Source organism: Lonchura striata, chromosome 5, assembly GCF_050655825.1.
Source record: "Lonchura striata isolate lonStrDom1 chromosome 5, ASM5065582v1, whole genome shotgun sequence".
NCBI classification, from domain to species: domain Eukaryota; kingdom Metazoa; phylum Chordata; class Aves; order Passeriformes; family Estrildidae; genus Lonchura; species Lonchura striata.
This window is the reverse complement of record NC_140707.1, coordinates 29,541,082-29,563,854: the sequence shown is the minus strand read 5'-3', so window position 1 is coordinate 29,563,854 and position 22,773 is coordinate 29,541,082. Positions and strand designations below refer to the sequence as shown.

The 22,773-nt window shown below is 44.0% G+C and overlaps 1 protein-coding gene across 6 annotated transcripts in view; it reads left to right on the top strand.

Moving 5' to 3' along the window:
• LOC110484447 (USP6 N-terminal-like protein) overlaps window positions 1-22,773 on the top strand; it is a 75,488-nt gene that overhangs the window by 34,672 nt on the left and 18,043 nt on the right. For 4 of the 6 annotated variants that reach the window (XM_021555067.4, XM_021555065.4, XM_085581649.1 and 1 more), the window contains 5 exons: window positions 10,504-10,787; window positions 15,720-15,793; window positions 16,314-16,399; window positions 17,223-17,262; window positions 18,000-18,080. In XM_021555067.4, coding sequence (XP_021410742.3) covers window positions 15,728-15,793; window positions 16,314-16,399; window positions 17,223-17,262; window positions 18,000-18,080 — 273 coding nt within the window. In that variant the 5' untranslated portion in view covers window positions 10,504-10,787; window positions 15,720-15,727. Of the gene's footprint in view, window positions 1-36; window positions 8,410-10,503; window positions 10,788-15,719; window positions 15,794-16,313; window positions 16,400-17,222; window positions 17,348-17,999; window positions 18,081-22,773 lie in introns of those variants that run through there. The other 2 variants (XM_021555066.4, XM_085581650.1) reach the window with 2 other exon arrangements.

Sequence of the window (22,773 nt, the reverse complement as noted above, 5' to 3'; positions counted from 1 at the left end):
CTGTCTGTCTTCCTACTCATCACTTCCAGGTTAGTCCTTTGCAGTGCTCTCTGATGGGTATTCTTCTTGACTTCTCAGGGCAGCAGGAGGCTTGCACACTCAATCTCTTTGATGCTAGTGAATTTTGCATCAGGCCAATTTCAAATAACTTTAACAGCGGAGGAGGTGAAGTTAAAAAAGCCTGTGTGGACAGGCAGAAAGCAGCAGGAACAGGCACATAAGAGATGCTTGTTTTATGGTGGAGGGAAGGAGGCACTGGGTGACGGGTGGCAGAGCAGGAGTTGGCCACTGAAGTAATGCACTGTCAAAATTATTTTGTGAGTGATTTCTTTAAAAAGTATTGGTTTATTTAAAAAGTATTGGAGTATTTCTGAGTGGGAGAAAGGTGTATATTTGTTAAAGGTTAAAAAGTAGTGGGTATGACCTGGACAAGGTTTGTGGACCTACTGGAGAAGTTATTCCTGGGTTTCATTTATGTCTTTGGAGAAGAAAGTATGCTATGGTGTGCTAAGCTTCCCCTTGTATATGCTCAGTTTGTTAAAATGTTACCACAGGTGTTTTCTTACTGGCCTGCAGTGGCTCCTGGGTGATTTTTTATGTGATCAGTAAACCAGAGCTTATTTAATCAATGGAAAGGTATAAAAGTCTCTGCTGAGAGAGTTTAACTGACTTCCTTGATTCTGCTCATCCTACTGTTGCAGTAAGCCCTAAGGTTGACATACATCATGGCTGTTTGCTCTTTAGATCTGGGAGACTTTGAGCAGTAGTCTTACTAATTCAGTGTATTCATAATGCAGATTTTTCCAGTCCTGTCTAGAATTTGGGTCAGATGAACAGCAGTTTCCAGCCCTGTGCTGATACCTGCTCTGCACTGTTTTTCCACTTGTCCTTCCCATATTGACCTCCTTGATACTCTGAAGTAATAAAATCTCAAAATAAATCCATATTGCACAAATACTCTGCAACATTGTATGAATGGCCAAAAATACTTTCTCTTTAGAAAGCTATTTTCCAAAGTTAGAGGGTGTTAGAAGAAAATACAAATTTGCAGGTGCCAGTTTCGGAGAGTCTTTCAATCAGGTAGCACAGAAAAGTGGGATCTTTGGGGATACTTTCCTGGGGTCTCTTGTGGTCTCTGGCAAAAAAAAAAAAAAGGAAAAAATCCAGTGTCCGAAATACAACCTTAATTAAAAAAACATATTTGTTTTTACTACTGAGACATGGCATCCAATAGTATTTTCTCTAAAGATGGGGTGTGTAGATTGGATATTTTTAGCTGCACCTATTTTCAAGTTGTTGTTTTGTGATCTTCTTCTAATAATAAATTTCTTTAACACTTTCCTTAGAGTTTTTGTAGTTCTAGAAGCTTTTTCAGATAAAGATGGGAGGAGAAGAAAAGGGAGCAGTAGCACGTTGGCAGGAGAATTATGGACATCTGTGTTCTGATGGATATTGGTGCCTAAGGGGGGTGCAATGTTAGAGTTGGGTGTACCTTGTGAAGGACCTTTCCCAGGTCAGAGAGATGGCTTGGGGTTCAGCTTTCCCTCTGGCTGTAGCAACTATCTGATCGACACTGCCTTCTTAAAAGCAGTTGAAAACAGGATTAAGGTTTAAATAGCTGAAAGAGGAAGTCTTGGACAGAAGAATGATGTGCAGATAGAAATGCTGTAGTGCAGGGATCCCATGGAAGGGCAGGTGTTAGAAATGGCAGTTTAAATTTCAGGTTTTTATGGTTTGGGGAGTGGCTGGCATCTGGAGTCTCTTAGGATTTACCTGCAAATGTTGCCTCTGAGATAAGTGAGCAAATACATTCCCACATAAAACCTGAAGTTCTTCATCATCCAGCAGCTGCTGGGCTTCTCCTCACCTCTTGCTGACAGACTGAAAAGCAAACATAGATGTTGAGGGACCAGTGAGCTGATCCTGGGGTTTTGTGAACATCAAAGATGCTGTGAAAAATTTTCTCAAAGAGAGGTGATATGAAAGATAGGAGAGAAGAAGCATTTTCAGGTTGGGTTGCTGGTGTTGTCTGTGTCTCAGTAGCTACCCATGGAAATGATCTGGCTCTCCAAAGGGAACAGCATTTATGTGTTTCCCCAGGCTTGACTCTGGTGGTATTGTGGGAAGAAAGCAATTAAGCTGATGGTAAATAATAAACACACATGAAAGCAAGCAAGCTGAAGAAAGGATAGGCAAAAGTGGTCTGACTATGCTGCATCTGTGGTATGCTGCTCCATTTCAGAGGGCATCAGGAAAGTTCTCCAGGAAGAACGTGATAGTGGGGCTGGAGAGGTGTCTGGCTGAAGGGACCAGGAAGGTGTTTAAGTGGTTGTTTACTTGTTTATGTAATTTTTATTTCCCCAGAACCCAGATCAGTGATCAATGCTAATTGCTAATAAATTAAATGAGCTGAGGCAATTTTGCTTTCCAGCAAATCCTTTTATGCTGTGGTGCCTTTTTAATGAGCAGAGCCACAGTCAGAAATTACAGTCCAGTCTACTGAAGATGTTAAGACCACATGTCCAGCTTTGGGTAAGGAAAAAGAAAAAGGTTGCTCCTCCCCAAAATACCGAGCCCACATCCTGGGCCGCTGGTTGGGGAGAGTGGGCTGTGTGGTGTGGGGTGCTTGCAAGTCCCACACTGCTCTGGGGCTGGGCAGGGCTTGCCACAGTAAAGGGGATCCTGCTTGAAAGAGGTTATAGATCATTCAGCATCAGAAACTTGCCAAAGTGGTCCTTTCTGCACCACTCTCCCTGCCCCCATGTTCTTGGACCAAGAAATTGCTTACTTATTTTGAAGCTCATATTTTTGAAATCTGTCTTCAGTGGAGCCTTATGCCAAAATTAAGGCCAGAGTTAAGGCCTCCTGGGAGCTTTCATCAGGAGATAGTGCAGGGCTGGTGCTGAGCTCCCGTAGGTGCCAGTTGTGCATTTTCCCTTATATCAAATTTGGGACACAAAGTGGTTATCTGGGTAATCCTTTCATTGCAGGGAACCCCACCTGTGGAAGAAGGCTGTTTGGGCTTGGCATTGGCACCCATGGGCAGGTTTCAGTCATGAGTCTGCAAAATGTCAGCTTGGGTGGCCATAGTTGAGTATTTAGTATCCTGAGTAATACTTGGACTTTTGGTGCCCTTCTTAGATTTAGGACCTGACATTTGATACTGTGGTTGCCTAAAAAAAGATTAAATTAAATATAAAGAGTGATTGAGTAGTGCTTTTTGGGGAACTGTAAACTTGATGCCCTGCTTTCATGTCACACCTGGGTTTAATTAATCATAACTCATTAGCAGAAGTGCCACAGGCTTAGTGCCTATGTGAGAATGTTTCCTTTGGTTACTGAATAAAGGAGCAGCACCAGCAAGAGTGGAAGCTTCATATGTGTCATCTGGGGACAAAACATGGTGATAAGGGATATGACAGGAAGGAAGTGCAGTGTGTGGTGAGAAGAGCAGGTTCTCAAAGGAGCATATTTAGAGTACAGCGGATACTCAAGGTGGGCACAGTATCTTCTAGGGATGGTTGGTAGCTGTAAAACAGGGGCAGCCACTTGAAGCCAGGTCCGTGGTGCAAAAGGGGCCCTGTCTCTTCAAGCCATGCTGCTGGAACATTGCCTTCTCCATGGGACCTGTAAGGATGGAGGAGGTGCTGGAGGCTGTGCGGCTGGGAAGGGCAGGACCAGGCTGTTCCCGGTCTGGGCTGGATTTAGGGTGGGCTCCGAAGGGCCTCTGTCTCAAATCACCCCCTGCTGCTTATTGTTGAGAGTGAGCTGTCACTCTACTAAAAATCCTTCTGAAACAAGCTGAGTGCAGAAACAATCTGGGAAAGCAAATATTTTCTGATAACAGTGAGCAACAAGCTTTTGTTTGTTGTCAATGGCAGGAAGTGGGAGAAACATGTAGTAGCTATAATGCAGCACAGGCTTGATTGCTGGAAAAGAGATTTGGTGCACACATTTCTCTCGAAGGGGAGATATCCTTGAGGGAGGGCTCCTTAAAGTGGGTGGGAAAGGCATGGCTTTTGTTTTGCTGCAGCAGTGCATCTGTGTGAAGCAGATGCTAAAGGAAGGTCTGTGGCCAAGATGAAAATCTAGGTCCAAGCTTACATGTGAAGTGGGAAACAGGGAGATGAAGTCTTTGGTTTGTATTCAGCCAGGACAAGATTGGAGCAACTGTGCTTTAAATTAAAGGGAGGCCCCTGTACTCAACTGACAGTGATGATAAAGTGTGAACCAGCTCTGATCTCTCTTCTGGAAAGATCTTTCCTGCTGAAGAACTTGACATTTTGTTAAGAAAAATGGCAGAAAGCTCCATGTAATATTAGATTTGAAGACTTATCTGAAGGCCTGCAGGCATGTTCTAACTCAAGTAGGCATTTTATTATTTGTGTTGGGTCCATTTTTTACATTAGGGGGAAAAAGCTTATTTCAAAAGGCATTTCACTGCCCTTAGATGCTTATTTATTTGCAACTTCCCTTTTACAAGCTTTCTTGCACAGTGCAGAGTCCAGCTGCCCTTCAGTAGGATGCATTCTGATCTCCCAAGTTTTGATCTTGGAACAGGAAGATTCATTTCCCAAGCTGCTGAGGAAATCATCATCCTGCTTGCAAATGCCTTTTGTAGCAGTTAACTGAAATTTTGTGTTTATAAGTGAACTGTTTAAAGCGAACTGTCGAGTTGTTGCTTTGTTGGGTAAATGTTAAAGCATTTTTAAGGTAAATGCACCTTTCATGTTCAAAGTACCTTTTTTTTTCCTTCAGCTGAGTATGTTTTCAGCTAAGTAGAGCTGCATCTTGAAATGCAGGTGATAGTTGAGTTGTGTTTGTTTGTTTCCTGGAGAGAGCAGCATCTGCTGCTTCTTTTCTGGACAGCCTGGCATGGGCCTCCATCATACCAAATGCTTGTCTTTATATAATGACCACAAGCTCTCATGTACTTAAATTTCTCTCTCTGATTTTTTAAACTCTCCCCTCTGCTCCAAGGAAAGGTTTTGGGAGTTTTTTAGTTCTTCCATTCACACTGTCACTCCCTACATGCAAGCTCTAGCTTTCACTGGAAAAACCTTACTCAAGTATTTATGTTGATAGACTTGAGCCTGCTCTGGTCCCTTTGACTTGCTTTTATCCCACGTCCATTGCTGTCCATTATTCACATCAGAAATGCTGAGGACATGCAAAAAAGTAAATGTTGGTAATAGATCCATTGTGGTTCTGAGCTTGGGCTTTTCTGGAGTTTCTTGTGTTGCTTTCTGAAGCGTGTTTGATCAAAGGTGCTGAATGCCTCTGAAAGCCTAGAAACTGAAAGGTGCCATCTGACTTGATGTCCGTCTGGCTCCCTCAGTTGTCACCTGGCTCCCTCAGTTGTACATCCCTTTGGATCCTGGGCTCCATGGTGGCAGGCAACCAGCACCAACCCACCTGGTGTTCTTCCACCACTCCCCTGAGCATCATTTAATTTTACTTATAACTTAAATACAGAAACTGCTAGTGAAATAATATGGTTTGCTCCAAAATGTTGGTACCATTTAATTTTTTCTGTCTGGAAAGCAGTGTCTGTTTTTCAGCCTCTGTGGCAGGCTGAAATAACCACAGTAAAATGCTAACAGCCAAATACACAGTAAATTGTGAGATGTGTTTTGAAGCCCTGACCAAATGGGACAGATGTTGATTTCAGCACTTTTCAAAATCACAAGAATCCTTGAGTTATTTTCATATTAACTCCTAATCTGGAAAGCTGCTTTTAACAAGGCCGTTGCTGTTTCGTAAGCTAAAGTATTACCTCTGCATGAAGTCTTTACCTATGGTTGGATTTTATAAACATGTTTTCCATTAATAGAAGAGGAGAGGACTTCTTGTGGGGACAATTCCCTCGAAGGGAAGACAGCAAATATGAGGAGGGAAAACTGATAATCTGGAGATCTGGATCAGGCTTACGTACTTAGCAATTTCTTTGCTTCATTCTTCATTAGTAGTCAGGCTTTCCACATCTCTAAGGTGGGAACTGGGGGAATGAAGTTCTTCCCAATGTAAGCAAAGAGCCACATTCAAGACTATCTGGTGAAACTGAATAAGCACAAGTCTATGGGGCCTGATGGGATGCATTCCAGGACTCTGAGGGAACTGGGTGATGTGGTTGGCAAGTCATTTTCTATCATTTTTGAAAATTCACAGTGGTCAGATGAAGTCCCTGATTACTGGAACAAAGGGAAGCATCACATCTGTTTTGAAGGGTAGAAAGGAGGACCCTGGTAACTACAGATGAGTGAGCCTCACCTCTGTGGCTAGGAAGATCATGGAATAGATCCTCATGGGGACAATGAGAAGGCACGTGCAAAAGACGAAGAGATGATCTGACACAGCCAGCACAGTTTCACTATGGGCACATTGTGCCTGACCAACCTGGTGGCATTCTCTGGTGGAGTGACTGTAACACTCAACGAGGGAAGAAGACCAATCAGTGTCATCTATTTAGAGTTCTGCAAGGCCTTTGACTTGATCTCACATGACACCCTTATCTCTAAAGTGGAGTGATGTGGATTTGAAGGGTGGACTGCTGGGGAGAAAAGAAATTGGCTGGCTGGAGGTAGTCAGAGAGTTGTGGTCAGTGCCTCTATGTCCAGGTCAAGTGGTGGAGGCCAGTGTCAAGTGGTGTCCCTCAAGGTTCTGTCTTGGAGCTGGCTCTTCAAGAGCCAACAGTGTATGCTCATAGACCAGAAAGCTAAAGCATCCTGGGCTGCATCCAAAGCAGGATGAGGGAGGGGGTTCTGCTCTACTCTGTCCTGGTGAGACCCCACCTGGAGTGCTGTGTCCAGCAATGGAGTCATCAGCATGAAAAAGTCATGGACCTGTTAGAGTAGGTACAGAGAGAGGCTGCAGAGATGACCAGAGAGCTGGAGTACCTTTCCTATGAGAACAGGTAGAGACAACTGGAGTTCTTAGCCCAGAAAAGAGAAGGTTTCAGTGAAACCTTAGGGGACCTTCTAATACTGAAAGAGGGCATAGAAAAAAAGACGGAGAGTGACTTTTTACACAGGAATGTATGGATGGGACAAGGGTGAATGATTTCAAACAAAGAGATATTAAATATTAGGAAGAAATTCTTTACTCAGGGAATGGTGAGGCACTGGAACAGGTTGCCCAGAAAGTTTGTGGATACCCTATCCCTGGAAGTGTTCAAGTCCAGGCCAGATGGGACCCTAAGCAACCTGCTCTAGTGAATGGCACCCTGTCCTTAGCATGGGGGTTGGGAATGAAATGATCTCCAGGGTCCCTTCCAACCCCCACCATTTTATAATTCTATGATTTTAATAAAATGTTGTGTTTGCACACATGCACCAAAAAAAAAAAAAAAAAATTGTATATCTTAAGCTGGTGTGATTTTAGGAGTTAACAACAAGCAAAAAGAAAAAGTTATGTTGTAATTAAAAAGATTCCTTTAGTACAACTTAAATTATGTGTCCTAATGCTATCCTGCATATAGTTCCAAGGCTGTTAAAAAAAGCTTTGGGAGACATTTTCTCAGTACTTTCCAGTGTTGGATCAAATACTTCTTGTTTCCCTCAAGTTTTCTATTACTGGATTTGCTTGCATGGGGTTTTGATAGAAGAAAACAAGTTAATAAAAGCTCATGCATTAGCATCTGGAGATGCTGTTTGAAGGTAATGCAAGTCCAGGATACTGCCAGTAAAATGGTCAGGGAGTGTCCTCTACAGAGGCTGCCAAAGACAAATAATTTCCTGCAAAGGTTCTGTATTTGGAGGCAGTATGAGCTGATTAAACTCATTAAAGTGATTGAAGGAATGAGGGTGGTTCCTAGGGGCTGGGCATTACTTGGGGTCAGGCTAATGGCTGAAGATCCCTCTCTCCTGAAAAAGAGGTGAAGCCAGAGGCTCTGAAAAGCAGTGTAAGACACACAGCACAGGTCTCACTTCAACTCAACTTATATATCTGCAGCATACAAATAATTTGCCTCAATAATTATTTTGGACAAGTTTTTCACAAACTGCATCTTGTTAGTGGGGTTTTAACTTCCTACTCTTTTATTTCATTGGCTGTACCAGCAACTTTATGTAATGGTACATTTGTTATTTCCTTGTATGTGTTTATAAAAAGATGCTGCGTGTCTGTGCCAAAGAGAGCACAGGGTGCTGGCAGCATAGCAAGTTATGTTTACATCCTTTTTCCTTTGGTTTTGGCTAGGGAACATCACTAGCTCCACAGTGCCCAGGGTGACATCTTGGGTATCAGCCAGGACACGTGTCCTCACCCTGCTGCTTTGGGCACATGTTGGGGGTAGGTGGCCTCTAGCTGACTGTGCCTCACCAAGGCAGAACCAGGGAGAGTTTTAAATAGCAAAAGGAGCCTTTAGCTTACCCAAAATTGCCAAGTATAGCTGGAGGCAAGAATGACAAGGTAAGAATAGCATGTCCTGTAGTGTTCCTACATGTACCATAAAGAATAAAATATAGTGTTTTAGGAGGAATGCATGTCCAAGTAGAGAATGGCCATCATCGTAGCTTCCTTTAGTTTATGGTTAAAGAAATGCTTTTTCCATTCTTAAGTAAACAGAAGAAGCCAGTTACTAAGCTCTGTGTTGATAGAGTTCCCTTCCAGGTCAGTGCATCACCCAAAAAAAAGAGAATTTTTTTTCCCCTCTGACTTCTTCTTTTTTTCCCTTTTTATAGACACTGGAATAAAAAAAGGATGGAATGCAGAGAGAAAATTAATCTTCAATTCCCAAAAGAAGCATGTGGACCTTTGCATTCTTCAGTTTGCTTATCTTTTTCAAATGAAAAATAATTTAAATAATTATGCTTTAAAAAATAACTCATGCATCTTTGATTTTTGTGCAGTCCTTTGTCTGGATTTTTTTGGGCTATTGTTGTCTCTAGAAGTTGAGCTCACTTTAAAAGGTGTTTAAAAATATTTGGGTGCTCTTTTATTCCCTGTGAGGTCTAAAAATAGCAGCTGACAAAGAATTGCTTATAGACTCACTGCTTTGTACAGAGGGTTTAGTCTAAAGCTGCATCCTCTGACTTTGCAACAGCTGAGCTGGGCAGAAGCACCAAGGCTGGGCTTACTGAGCCATAAGCAGGGAAGAGACCAAATCTCTTTATCAGCTCTCCTGTTTATCTCCTCCCATCTCCATCCTTGGGAACAAGAGCGCCAAGGAACAGCACCAAATGTGTGTGAGAATGAGAGTGAGGTGTAAGTACTAGGAGCAAAGGAAAAGGGATGGTGGGAAGAGAGTTCAGAGAGGTTTTATTTATTGCCAGTGCTGCTCATGTTGAGGGGGTGGATAGCATATAGTTGCTATATGGCTTTTTAGTTATTTCTATAACGAAAAGACTTGGCCAGTGTATTTGGGTTTCTTGATATTGCTGTAGTCTAGCAGCAAAGTGTTGTTATTGTCACCGCAGCTTGCAATTGTACCGTAAAAGCTTGGTGCAAATTGGGAGAATAGAGGCAAATGTTTATAATCTGCATTTAATGTGTGTAAGACACATTATAACCTACTAGGTGATAACATATATAAAATGTAGTCTGTGTAATGGGTTGCTTGATAATAATGGTGAACACCTCTGAAAGGGTGTGAGGCCTTCTGGAATTTAGGGCCTCCAAGCTGTTGTGTCTGGGTGCTGGAGGGGTGACAACAAGGAAATTCAGCACAGGACAGCTTGGGATTGTGTGGTAAAGTCCATTTGCTGGTGTTTGTGAGGGGGATTGGAAGAGAGGTGGTGTTATTAAAGTGGCAGCCCATGACACAAGTGAGCCATGCTTCCTCTGCCCAGTGCATGCTGACTTCAGGCAGAGTGTCATGCTTTGGGATGCTGTCTTGATTTCACACTTGTGGAATTAGTGTGTTGCTTCTCTGAGTTGCTGAAGGTGACAACTAAAAAGTTGTTTTTTCTAAGTGATAGCTCTGTGTTGGGCTTTGCCGTCCTTTGGACTGTGTAGCTGTTTGGATGTATCAAGGAGAATTGCCAGTGCTGGAAGGTGCCTCAAGTGGCACAGCTGGAGCCAGCTCTTCTACTATGCATATCAGTGATGTGTCTTGGTCTTAACCTGACCCAAGTCCTGAAGGAATGGCCTGAACCCTCCATTGCAGTCCTTCTTGGGGGCAACATAATCTTAGATTAGCTGGAGTAGAATGTAATACTGTGGCTTTGGCTTGGGTAGGGGACATCTTCTGCCTGCTGAGTGACCAGTGCAACCTGCCTGCTGGTATAAAGGTGGTTGGGCTCTCAGACCTTCATGGGAAACCGTGGGACCTAACCAGGGTGGAAAATGGCAAGTAAAACCACACTAAGGCTTTTTTTTTTTTGCAATGCATACAAGCATAGTTTACTTTCTGCCATTGTATGCCCTGCAGTTACAGTCTATTCCTTCCCCACCAGCTCCAAAGGGACCTGCCTTTCCTCTGTGTTCAGAGACCCCTGTGGTAAAGGATGGTGCCTTTGCTGTGCCAGAACTGGAAAACTGATCAACTTCTTATTTCCTTTGCAGTGAGCCTGCGGGACAAGAGAGTGTGGATTTCCTCCTGCCTTGCCTCTTCTCCCAGCCACCTGCAGTGAGCTCTCACGTGCCAGAGGACGAGGGTGGAGGAGACCAGCCACGTGAAGCTGGGGCGGTGTGGGTGAACCAAAGGGCTTTTGACCAGTGGGCTGTGGCAACTGGGGGTCCTCGCCACCCTGCAGCAGAGACAACTGGCTCCTGCCAGGTAGATGCCTTCAGGGGAGTGGACAACTCCAGCTGAACTGATGAATCTTGGAACCTGATACAAGGCTCAGGTAAGGGCACATTTCTTGGAGCTCTGTTTTGTTTTCATCTTGTCTTGTCCAAATTCATAAACTGGCTCTGGAGCAAATGAGAATCACAGTGAGAGCTGTCATATACAGTGGTTACATATGCTAGTAAATCAGCACGATCTCATCTACAATAATGCTGTTTGCTCTGGCTTGTTGGGGGTATTGCTGGTGGCATCAAAGTGAGTTGGAGGGTTCTCCTTGGTGTTCCCACTACCTCTGCTGAGGGAGGTGACTGTGGTTTTATCCAATGCAACATCCAGTGCAGTTTGAGATACAATGCAAGTTTACTAGGACAGGAGATAATTTGAATTTTCTGTAGCACATCTGTGATTCATCTAAAGTGATCTATGTGCAGTTATTTTCAAAGACCCCAAGACAGTTAAAACAAACCTTCCTGCAATTCAGATGGCTTGGTGCTTCTTATGCTTTTAAAACAAACAAACAAAAAAGCTTGCTTGTGTTCTCCTGAGTTGTAGTCAAGGAAATAAATAAGCAAACAGGATCTCCTGTTTCTTGGTTAATCTTGCTTGATAGTAATTTCATTCCTGAAGCCGTAATTCACTTTGTGAGTGCAGGTCTTGATTTCCTTTCTGTTAACGGGGATGTAATCATGTGCCGGATTCAAGCTAAGGTCAGGGATGCACAGTCCAGTGATGTGTTTTGAAGCTGGTGCTGGCTAGGATGTTTGCAGTCTGGGTTTGTTAATGAGAGAGAATCTGCCCATGGGGATCAGCAGAAGTCCTCAATACAAGTGCACTGAATATGTTGTCCATTCTGGAGTAGATGCTGGCCTGTCTTGCACCACAGCCTCAGGAGCAGGTTGACTTCTGCATGGGGCTGGTTCTCATGAAGCAAAAGTTCTTCCTGCAGTCAGCAGCACATGGCCATCACTTCCTCCTTGGCTTGTCAACTCATGGGCACACAGCCAGGCGTGCCCGTGCCCACCTATAACAGCCCACAGCCCCTCCTGAGTGCCTTGTGGGGCTTTGAGGTTTCCTCAGGCTGTGGTGGAGCAGTCCCAAAGCCATGCTCACTTTGGCAATGCGTGGTAGGTATGTGCAATGGTGTAATGCTGTGGCTTTGCTTCTGAAAGGCTTTAAGAATGTGGGAAAAGAGCCTCTGATGACAGCTCCTCTTGGCTTGCAGCTGCTGACTGTCCCCCCATGTTCTGCCAGGCAGCCAGGATGGGCAGGTTGCTTCAAACCCTTAGCCTGTGTGGTTTGAAGTGTGTCAAGGTGCTTGTTCCGTGCACTTAAAAAGTTCTGATGGGACTTACTCAACTTCTCACAGCTTGCTTTAGTTGCTTTCACTGCTCTGCATGGCCAGGTTTATTACAGGGCGTGCAAGTGTGTGAGTCACTGTTAGAATTAGTAGTAGCTTTACAAGTGAGTGGTAGCAAGATGTATATGCTTTTCCTTTAAAACTGTTCCCCTAAAGCAAAAATTGCAGGCTGATACCATAGATGGCTAAAGACATAAAATGCTGTGTTTAAATATATGCTTTTAAAATAGAACATGAAACAGGAACGGTGACTTGTTGTGTTTCAGCACTGGTGGGTATGACTGTAGTATGTACTTTTTTTACTTTATTCTACAGCAGTAGTTTCACTCTGATAGAGGCCAGAGTGTTAGTGAAGTACAGTGTGTCAAAACTTGCCTTTTTTTTCTTCTCCTAGCAGCAGTCTCTAATATTTAAAGTGGACACAGTCAGAATGAGAACACATTTACCTAAACCCATTTCTGCTTTTTCAATGACCTTCCACCAAAGAGAAACTGACTACAAACATGTAGTCTTAATCTTAATCTTAGGCTTGAGTAGATACTTTTCTACAGTACAAATTATTTAAAAGCTGGGTTCCAGAATATCCTCAGATCCAGGCTGAGCCTGAGAACATATTGCTATGCTGTGTTTCCTAAGAAGAGATTTTACTGATATATTCATTTTCAAAAGCCCACCTGTCAAGTACCAGCAGGGTGATTGCTGATGAATTGGTAAGCGTGAGATATGGTGGTGTGGCTGGGGGTGACAGGACACGTGTGTGTGTCCTGGGCTGTGTCACAAGGAGCACTGCTGCTGGGCCATGAGAAATGCTCAGTTCTCCTGGGCAGTGAGCAGGGCTGCAGAACTGGGCTGGTGGCTGTGGACAGAGGTTCCCCTCTCCCAACCAGGCTGGTCCTGGCAGGTGGTATCCCATGTGGGGAAATGGGAGTTTGGCACATCTGACTGGAAAAATATGGGGCTTTTGGGAAGGGTATAACAGTAAATCTGATTTATGGAGAACAATTTTGACATGAAGTCTTGGATTTTTTATGTAGATGCTTTCTTCTTGCTACCAATATTTGAGATTCCAGCTGGTAAATTAATTAAAGGAAAGTCGCTTTCATTCAAAAATTGGGTATTTTATTTCAGGTTGGCTGATAGCTAGATAATGTTCAATGCGGGTTGGCAGTAATGTGCAGTTTCATTAAACATTTTTAGGCTGATTGTAGTTGGTATTAATTTTTACTTCCTTAAATTGTTGACTGGAAGCTGCAAGTGTTAGTGTCAGATGACAGACTGTGGACATTTTCAACTCATTTTCAAAAGGAGCTAGTTCATAACTTTGTTTTGGGGTTGAATTTAAATGTGCATAGTTCAGGGCTTTCTGTTGCTTATATCCTAGTTAATTATCTAATACCATTGTTGCATAGTACACATCTTCTTACTATTACTGTTCATAGCAGCTTCATCTTGTGTGTTTGTCATGGAAAAAAAAATCTCTTTGCTAAGAAAATACAGTGCTCTCAGGAGAAAATTGGGTGGTAGGGTTGAGAAACTAATTTGAGTGCTGTATTAAAAAAAAAAGAAGGTATGTAGCATACATAGGTATATGAAGAAGCATGGCAGGTACAGTACAGCCTGTTCCTATTTATAGGAAGCCTGTTTACATCAAGTAAAAAAATGATGTGTTTCATCAAATCCTTCAGAAAATAGATCTCAGTACATGAGGTATCATTTCCCTCAAGCAAAAGTTATATAACATCATGATGTCAAAACTACTCTGGAGTTTGAGCATGTGCAGAATGGAATAATAAAAATACCCCTATTGAATATATGCTGTTACTGAGCTAAGCTATGTTCTGTTCCCTCTCCAGAGTACTTTGACCACCGCCTCATTGAGCACAGCACCATCTCTGTGCTCTCCCAAGCAGCAGCACTGTGGTCACACCCCAAGGCTGGTGAAGCCACTTGCCATCTCCATCCTTCCCACTGCCAGTAACCATTTTCTCTGCTTTCAATTTTTTCCCTAAATTTGGACTTTTGCACTGTTATAGAAAGAGAAAACAAATATGCATATTCCAGGCATGAGATTAAAAACTGGCTCCTTTGCACAAGTCTGGTGTTTTTGGCTGAAGAGAGGCTTTTGCAGAGGTGAATGCCAAAATATATATGTTCTTGCTGTGTAAATCCTCCCATGGTACCAAGTTGATCTTCCTTTGTTATTTTCTTAGAGTGTGGTCAGAGATGTCCAGAATAGCTTTCACTTTATAAGTGTCTTGAAAAATTGCCCCTTTAGTCTGACGTACAGTTTATTTTCCCCTGTAGCCTGCGGAATATTTGTATTTTTAGCAGCATGTAAAAGACATTACTGGGATTTTTTTGGCCCCATAACAACAACAAGAACAAAAAAGTCAGAATTGGGGGAGTGAAATTGCCTATAAGCTTCACAGGAGATGTGAGAAGGAGGAGATGAAGAAATATTAGGTGACACGGTGAGACAGTTATTCAGACCTTGCTGCGCTGGAAAATTAAGCTGTGATTAAAATGTACTGATCAAAATTTACATTTGAAGTAGGAGCTGCAGCTTGGAAAAATAAAAGAACAAAATGCACTTCAGTATTTCTGTCCTTGCTCTATTTTGATTGTGGAGTCAATAAGAGGGGAAGATACACCCATTCCTGGCATGAATGTGAAGATTTTGCATTTTTCCAGTGTCTGAATGGATGTGTCTAAAGTGGTGCCTTGCCTGTGCTGCTGTCTGATAATGGGTCATGGAAGAACCCTGATTATATAACCCCCTTCCCTGGAGGTTTTGTCTGCCCACATTTTCTCCTTGGTGTGTTCCACCTTTGGTGCATGAGGGACCAGTTATGGCTTGACAGGAAGGATGCTTCTTTGGGTTTGTACAGGACAACACCCAAGTGATGTTTGATGTGGGAACCTACTTTGCTCATAGGTATGTGTATGGGATGAAGCAGAGCAATGAAGCAGAGCAGTGCCAGGGACCTGGAATAGGTCTTGCTTAGACCAAGATTGGTCCTTCTCAGCATAGGTGGGAATATCTTGCTGCTGTGTTGTTTCCTTTTGGAATTGTATACAAAAAGTAATGACCTAGAGGCTAATTCACTTGTCTCATGCACATTTCAGTAGGCAAAACCTTCTTTCAGTTTCTTCTTTAATATTAAATCTGATTTGGATGCCCCTCCTGGCTTCCCATCCGTAGGTGGGGCAGGAGCATGGTGGTTTGCTGTCATCCATGTGGATGCTGCGCCAAGGAGCGCCCGGCTGGCGCCTGTTCTGTGCTGGGCCAGCGCTCTGTGGCTGGTTTGCGTGTCTTGATTTAAAAGCCATGTCTTTCACACTGCCATGTGTGTGCCTGAGAACAAAGGCAAGACCCCCTCCTTGCTCAGCTTGGGCACTGTCCCAGTGCAGGGAGCAGGGAGCTGGCGGTCCTGCTGCGTGCAGGCAAGCTCCACAAAGTCTCTGTACAGCAGCTGTGCAACCTCAGCCTAATTTTAGCTGTGGGATATAGCTGGAAGCTAAAATTGTCAGCAAACGTTTTTTGTATTAGCACTTTCCTAAAATATTTCACATGCTGTGTACACATTTACTTATCTCCTTTCCCCTCCCTCCTGCTTTTTTTTTTCCCTACAGCTTCTGATATGAAGAAGGATATAGAGTCTTTAATAGCCCAGGAAAAAGCAGAAATCGTCGCCAAATATGAGAAGGTACCAGCCTCATGCCTCTCCCCAGCATGCTGGCTGAGGCTGAAGCTCTTTCATCAATTAGGAATGCATCAAATTAGAACTTTTGCCTCCCTGCAGGCATTGCCCAGTAACCCTCTTGCCATTAGGCTTCATGCCAGCTCTCCCTTCCTATACATCCCCTCTTACTACATCCCTGGCGTTTATTGAGGGTCCTACCTGTGGTCAGCATAGGTACTGAAAGGTGCTGAGTTTCTGGTGCTTCAGTGCTCCCTTAATACAAGTATGGCTTATGCCCAACAGCACTGTTTTTTCTGATGTACAGCTTTCCCCAGCCTCTGGCAGAGGTAACATGGAATGCTGGATAGGCTGAACTTGGCATTTTTCTCTGTCTTGAATTTGGCTATTTAGTGCAGGTTTTGCTCTCCTAGTTCTGTGCCTTTTATGATTCAGGAAAGAGGGATATGGGCTTTGGGTGCAGGATGCAGGCACTGAGGTATTCCTGATGCTGGGACCAGCTCACAGGTGTCCTTTCTGCTTTCAGGGCAGACAGGAAGGAGCTCAGATTGACCAATGGGAAGATGCTGATTTCACACTCTACAAAGTTACAGACCGGTTTGGATTCCTGCAGTAAGTCCTCCTGCCCTCTCCTTTCCTCTCTGGCCTGTGTGTGTGTGTGTACCTTCCTTCTGCACGGAGTATGACTGGCCCAGCATCTCTCCCACAAGCTGCTTTGTGGCTTGGCTTGATCAGTCCCAAATGCAGGAGGAAAGACTAAATGGGCCTCCTTCCTCAACTGTGCATGTCCAGGCACTGATGCTTTGAATCTGCTGCAAGACAAGGCTCAGAAATTCTTTCCTACCACAAGCCTGGCATTAGAAGGTGCAGGCTGGTGCTCCTGTGCCTCCATGGTGTGCCACAGAGGGAGAGGCCCTTGTGTTTGCACCTTATGATTCAGGGGGTATGGGAAGAGACCAGACAAGGTCGTCTTTGGTTCCCTTAGAAAATAGCCATCCTAACCAAGGTGTATATGAATTACACACACTGTGCCTGGGAAGAATGCTTAAATAGAATTATTTTTATTCTGATTCTTAACATAAGTTACAATAGTAGGTGTTTTGTGTGCAGGAGGGAGGTTTTAAGCAATTGCTGTCCAGAAATTCTGTTCCCCACCCTTTAAATTGCTGATTGTGTGTACTGAAGAGGAGATACATGCCCAGGTTTTCCAGTTACATCCAGTAGCTCTTTTACCCCCAGAGCCTCCTGTTGGGTGGTGGGATTTTGGATGGTGCTTCCCCTGCCTCTTTCATACTGGGGACAGCTGTAGGAAGGGCATAAAGTCCCCAGGACATAACCCCTCAAGTGTCTGAGGTGGTCAGTGAGCTGCAGCATCCTGTGCTCCCCCACACCCTTTCTTGCCCATGGAGTAACCAGTGACCCCTTGCTTTTCCAGCGAGCAGGAGCTGCCAACCCGCACCGCCTTGGAGGAGAAGGTGAGAGCTGCCAGCTCTGTCATCATGGGTGTGGCATCCTTTTCACACCAGCTGGGGAGGGGATGTGTTTTGAGGAAACGAGCAAGTAAGAGCAAAGCAGGCAGCCAGCACCCACTGGTCACTGATGCTCTCCCAGATATGGGCACTCTGCACGATGCCCAGCTGTTGGAGCTTTTATTTTGCTGAGTTAGACAACTTTCCTCCTCCACATGGCACTGAAAAAGCACCTCTTAAAACAATATCAGGCTTTTCCCTCTGCTTTGACACAGTGCTCAGCAGCTGTGGCTCTTAAATGGGACTGCATGTGCAAGGGAAGATGGTGGAAGTTGTAGGTAACAGGTAACCAACCATCACTTCTGTCCTCATCTCCCCTGAGATGGGAGCATGTCCTCTGGTAGGACCCTGCTAAATGGGACTGAATCACATTTCTTCTGATCTGATACAGTGATAGGATTTGAGTCTAGCTGGACCTGCAAAGATTTTTATTGTCAGGGAATACTCTTGGGAATGCTTTCTCTATGTTAAGCTTGTGTGTCTTGTCATTTTCACCAATGCTGCTTTTAATTACCAAATGCTGAAATTACAAGTTTCTGCATGCACCTGTGGATTATTCCCATCCCTGATGTGAGGTCTTTGCATAGAAATTTAAACCTAAGAGAATGAAGTGTTGTGTTTTCAAGAGACATCTCCCAGGGCTTTTTTTTCTTAAATTTGTATTTTCTTCTCCCTTGTGCCAGCAAAAACAGCAGGAAATAGAACGTGTGGACAAGTGGCTTAAGATGCTGAAGAAGTGGGGCAAATACAGAAACAGTGACAAGGTAAGAAGGTAAAGAGTGTATGTCTGGAAGGGTGGGTGTGATGGAGCCTTGTGATGCGTGAGGCTTTCAAAAAGTCAATAGGAAAAACAGATCTCTGGATCATTGCCTGATTGTACTTGTTAGTCTTTCATATTTTAAAGCTTTCCTAGAAATTTTTGGGTTACCAGTCGAGGTAAAAGTTCTGTTCTGATTCACACAGCTTTAAAAAGGATTTCCTAAATGCTGCTGCCATTTTTGCACTTGTACCTGTGCAAGCAGGAGCACAGCAGGAATGTTCATGTGCCCAGCTGGCTCCCTGCCCTGTGAGAGCAGAGGGCAGTGCATGCCAGCGGTCTCTTTGGTGTTTTCACTTCCTGGAAATGATGTGGGAGCTGTGACTGATACAGCCCAGCTGATGTTCCTTGTAATTCTCCCTGGGGGAAGAATTATTTCTCTAGAACAATACTTAGATTTTGTATTTTGCTCCTAGCTGTGCCTCTGAGAAGCCACTTAGGTATTACATTGTGTACATCTGTCTGGAAATTAAGGATGGAGACACCAACATTATGTCTTGGCTTTGGTATTAAAATGGACTTTGCACCAAACACCACTTCAAAAAGGAATTGTTTTTAATAAATAGTATCTGTTATATGTTCTTCTTACAAACCTCTTGAAACAAAAAATCCTTTGAACCTAATGGCAAGACCCTTGATGGGTAGGGAGTGTTGTGTCTGACCTGCTCTGCTTGTGGCACTCTGCACAGGAGAGGGCTGAAGCCTGGCATGACCTTGTTGCTATGGCCTCTGCAGCCTTCGTGTTTAGCAGGAGTGGGGTGTTTGGCTGGACTGCTTCTAGCTCGTCCTTGGGAAAAATTTGAGCTTGATTAAAAACACTAAGTAGAAAGAAATACCTGAAGAATATCTGTATAGCTATAGGGACAACATTGAACAGAGCATCCTCCTTGCCCAGCTGTCAGGAGTCATGTCCAGTTCAGCCAGCCAAAGACCAGCTGTAGTCTCACTCTTAAAAAAAAACCCAAAAAAACCAAAAAAAGCCACCCCAGAAATATAATCACCTTAATGGCAGCAGGGATGGGGTAGAGGTGGGCTTGGGGTTTTATAATCCTTCTGTTCACTTCAGGGTTGTTCTAATTACTTTGTTAATCAGTGCTGCTCCAGAGGCAAAATTGGAGGTTCTCCTGTGACTTGGTTCTTTCTAATTAGAAGTTAGCACTAATTGGTGCGTGACCTTGTGGGTAAACCGCCAAATTCCAGTGGGGTACAGGGAATTCTTTCAGGTCCTGGAGGGTGTTTGGTGTGGGTAATGATGAGTGCTTTTAGCACACCTTGGCTTTCCTGAGTCAGATGGTGAAGACAGACAGGATCCAGCATGAATGCTGTGGAGCAGTAGCAATCTGATACCTGTCTGTTTTGGATTTCCCTTGATAATTACCGGGGGTGTTAAGCACACTGTAATTGATGCCATTCAGATCTGCTGGCTGGTGAAGGGTCAGACTGGCAAGTGGGTTTTGAGGGTCTTCAAGTCAGAAAATGAGAAAGCTCTTGTAGTAGAATAAAGGATGTTATGAATAACAGCCTGTAAATGGTTGATGACTCTTGGACACAGAGATGGCATTGTCCCATGCTGGGAGACCGGAAATGGCCATCCCCTCTCCCAGCAAAGAGAAAAGCAGTGCTTGGCCCCAAGCAGGGAAAGAACAGTCTGGTGACCCTGGGGAGTAGAAAGGAGCTTTGGTTTCAGTCCTGTCCAGCCTAACACCCATTGCCTGGCACCAAGGCAAGTGCAGGCTGTGAAGTCTGTAGCAGCCACACACTGTTAAATGCAAAGACTCCAAGAGGCACAAAAGAAGTGTGCCTTCTTTTAATAAAAAAAGTAAAATCAGGTTGTATCCTACACCTAGATGTGAAACCCCATGCTCTTGTGTCAGGAGCATGGAAGCTTCTCAGATATTCCTGCTGCCACAGCTGGATGCAGTTCAACTGTGGCATTTCAAGGACCTTATGCTGGGATCGCAGTCACGTCAGAGGCTATGTGTTTTGTTCTAGCTAAAGTAAATGTGACAAGCCCTTGATCAGATTTTTCTAAAGCAGAGTGGGTTGGTTTTTTTCCTTTTCTGAGCACTCAGGCTGCCACATCGGCATTGCATGTTTCCTTCAGGTTTGTTTTCATCACTTGGCTGACATGAATGTCACAAGACAGCCATTCTGTGTTATTTTAACAATGACTAAGGTGTCATCTTTGAAAAAATCCTCTTATTGAAAACAAGAATCTTCCCTTTGATGTTAATTTTGATATGCTGTGCTTTATTAGAGGGGAAAGCAATCTTGTTGCAGGAACCGCAAGTAGTATCAAAGGGATGTTGCCCTGACTTTGACTGCTTGAATGATGTAGAAACCCAACTTATTTTCCAGACTAAGACTTCCTGGACTTAAGGGCCAACCTTTTCAGTCCCTGTTCATGTATTAGAGCTGCAGACATCTGATCATATCTAGTCCTTTATAAAGAAGGACTTAGCAAGCAAGCCTTTGTGTTTTGCAGCATCTGAGTATCTGATCAAGGCTTAGGTTGTTGTCTCATCTTCTGTGCTGTGAAATGTCAGCAGGAGGGGTGAGGTTGTGTATCCATCCAGGGCATTGATCCCTAAGCAGCCCACCTGTCAGTGGTCAAGAAAGCAGCTTTTTCAGATCCTTGGCATGAGCCACCACCAGAGAGCAGCAGGTTTGGCTTTTTGTTCCCCCACCTGCAGCCTTTGTGCATCCTTACATGCTACTCAGGGCAGTCTGGGTCTTGTGACTGTCACAGATTTTTGGAAATAAGAATGAATAAAAAGAATGGGACCTTTTACATTCCTTGCCTAGAATGGCCTGGCTAGGAACTGAAATAATTTCTGGCATAACCTGTTTCAGGATGAGCAACAAATAGGATTATCTTAATTAAAGCATTGCCCTGGGGCTCCCTGTGCTCATCATTGCCTTAGATCTGTCTCCAGCTTTGTTCTAGACACATTTTGTAACAATCTGATTTAATTTCAAGATCAGCAAAGAGTGGCACTCAGCACAATTCCTCATATGGGTGGGGTTAGAATGATGCAATGATGCCTTTTTCTGGCTGAATTTCCACAAGGGAAAGGGTACAAAAATAAAGAAGTCCATGAAAGGATGACATTATTTTACAGAGTTAAGGTATGTCAAACCTGCAAAGTGCTAAACTGTGTTGTTCAATGTTCAGCACAAGGAGGCTCACATGTTCTCTTCAGTGCTGATTTGAACCCAAGTTTAAATACCAGCCTGACTCTGCTTGGGAAGGTTAGGAAATGGCTGGTGCCATGTAAAAATCTATACAGTTCAGGCAGCACAGTTTTGCTGATAAAAAAGGCTGTGCTGTGTGTGCTGCAACAGTGGGATAATTTATTCATCATAGCTCTGAAATGGATTTCAGCCAGAAGCATCAGTCATAGGAGGAGGATATGACCTCTGCATCATTTGCAAGCTGCATCTTGCTGCTGGCCTTGTGGGATGGGACCTTTAGTGAGGGATGTCTTTGGTCATAGATGCCTGTTTTTAGGCAAAGCCTGCTTTTGTGCAGGAGGGAAGCCTTGTCTCTGCTAAGGTCACGGGAGTGCAGAGCACTTAATCCAGTGCATGCCAGCAAAGCGGTTTAGGATGAATCAGGGATCTGTATGGACTGGCACAAACCCCCAAGAGCAAACAGTCTGCTAATGCTGGGGACAGCCAGCAGACGTTTGTCGTGCCAGGGCTGGCTGAAGTCAGATCTCCTGCCTCAAATGCCATGGGAAGGAAAGGGGGTTGTGTCTGGGAGTTGCAGGGTGGCTTGCCTTTTTTTTTTTTTTTTTTTTTTTTTGGTTTTTTTTTTTTTGGTTTGGAAAGGCAGATAGCATTTTCCTCTCCTCCAAAGGAAGCCTGGGCAATAACTGTAAATGTCTGCCCATGGCTCACCAGCTTTAGGATTTAAATTTGCCCCTGCTTTGCTGGTACCCCATCAGGAATAGCTGCATAGGCTCTAACTGCAGGCATAACAGCTGAGTTGGGAGCAATCATTAATCATATGGAAAGAAAGCCATGCATGCTGATGTCCAGTCTGCCAAGCATCCTGCATGGCCACATCATCAGTCAATAGATTACGTGTTTCTAAGAGGAAATTCTCCACTCCAGGTGAGAATTTGCACAGCTCAGTTCCTCTGGTGCATCACTGGTAGAGGATGTGAAGAAGTCCTTTCTCTTTGGAAGGATCACTCTGAGTCCTAAAGGAATTGAGGAAGGAGGACTGCCCCCACTTTAGGGTGTTGGAGACATATGCTGGATATATGGAAAGGCTTGAAAGGGATATCACCATGCATACCCAAAATTGGGGCATTGCTTCTGCAATCTCTTCCGGGTGATCCGTGGACATGGCTGAAGTGTTAACAGTGACAGACTCCAAAGTGTGAAGGTGAACTGCAATGTGTGTATTCTGCTTCAAAAACGAACTTCTCCCAAATCGTCTTTAATTTCACTGTCTTTACTACTGTAAAAAGATGTTCTGTCTTTAAAGGCACTCCATCCCTCATATTCAAGAACCTGGAACAATTGGTTGGGTACTTCTCAGAGGAGATCACTGGTGCAGGAGAATGGAGCTCAAGTCTTTCATAGTCTTCCTCATCCCATTTACCTCAGAGAAAATTCATAGGAAGGGA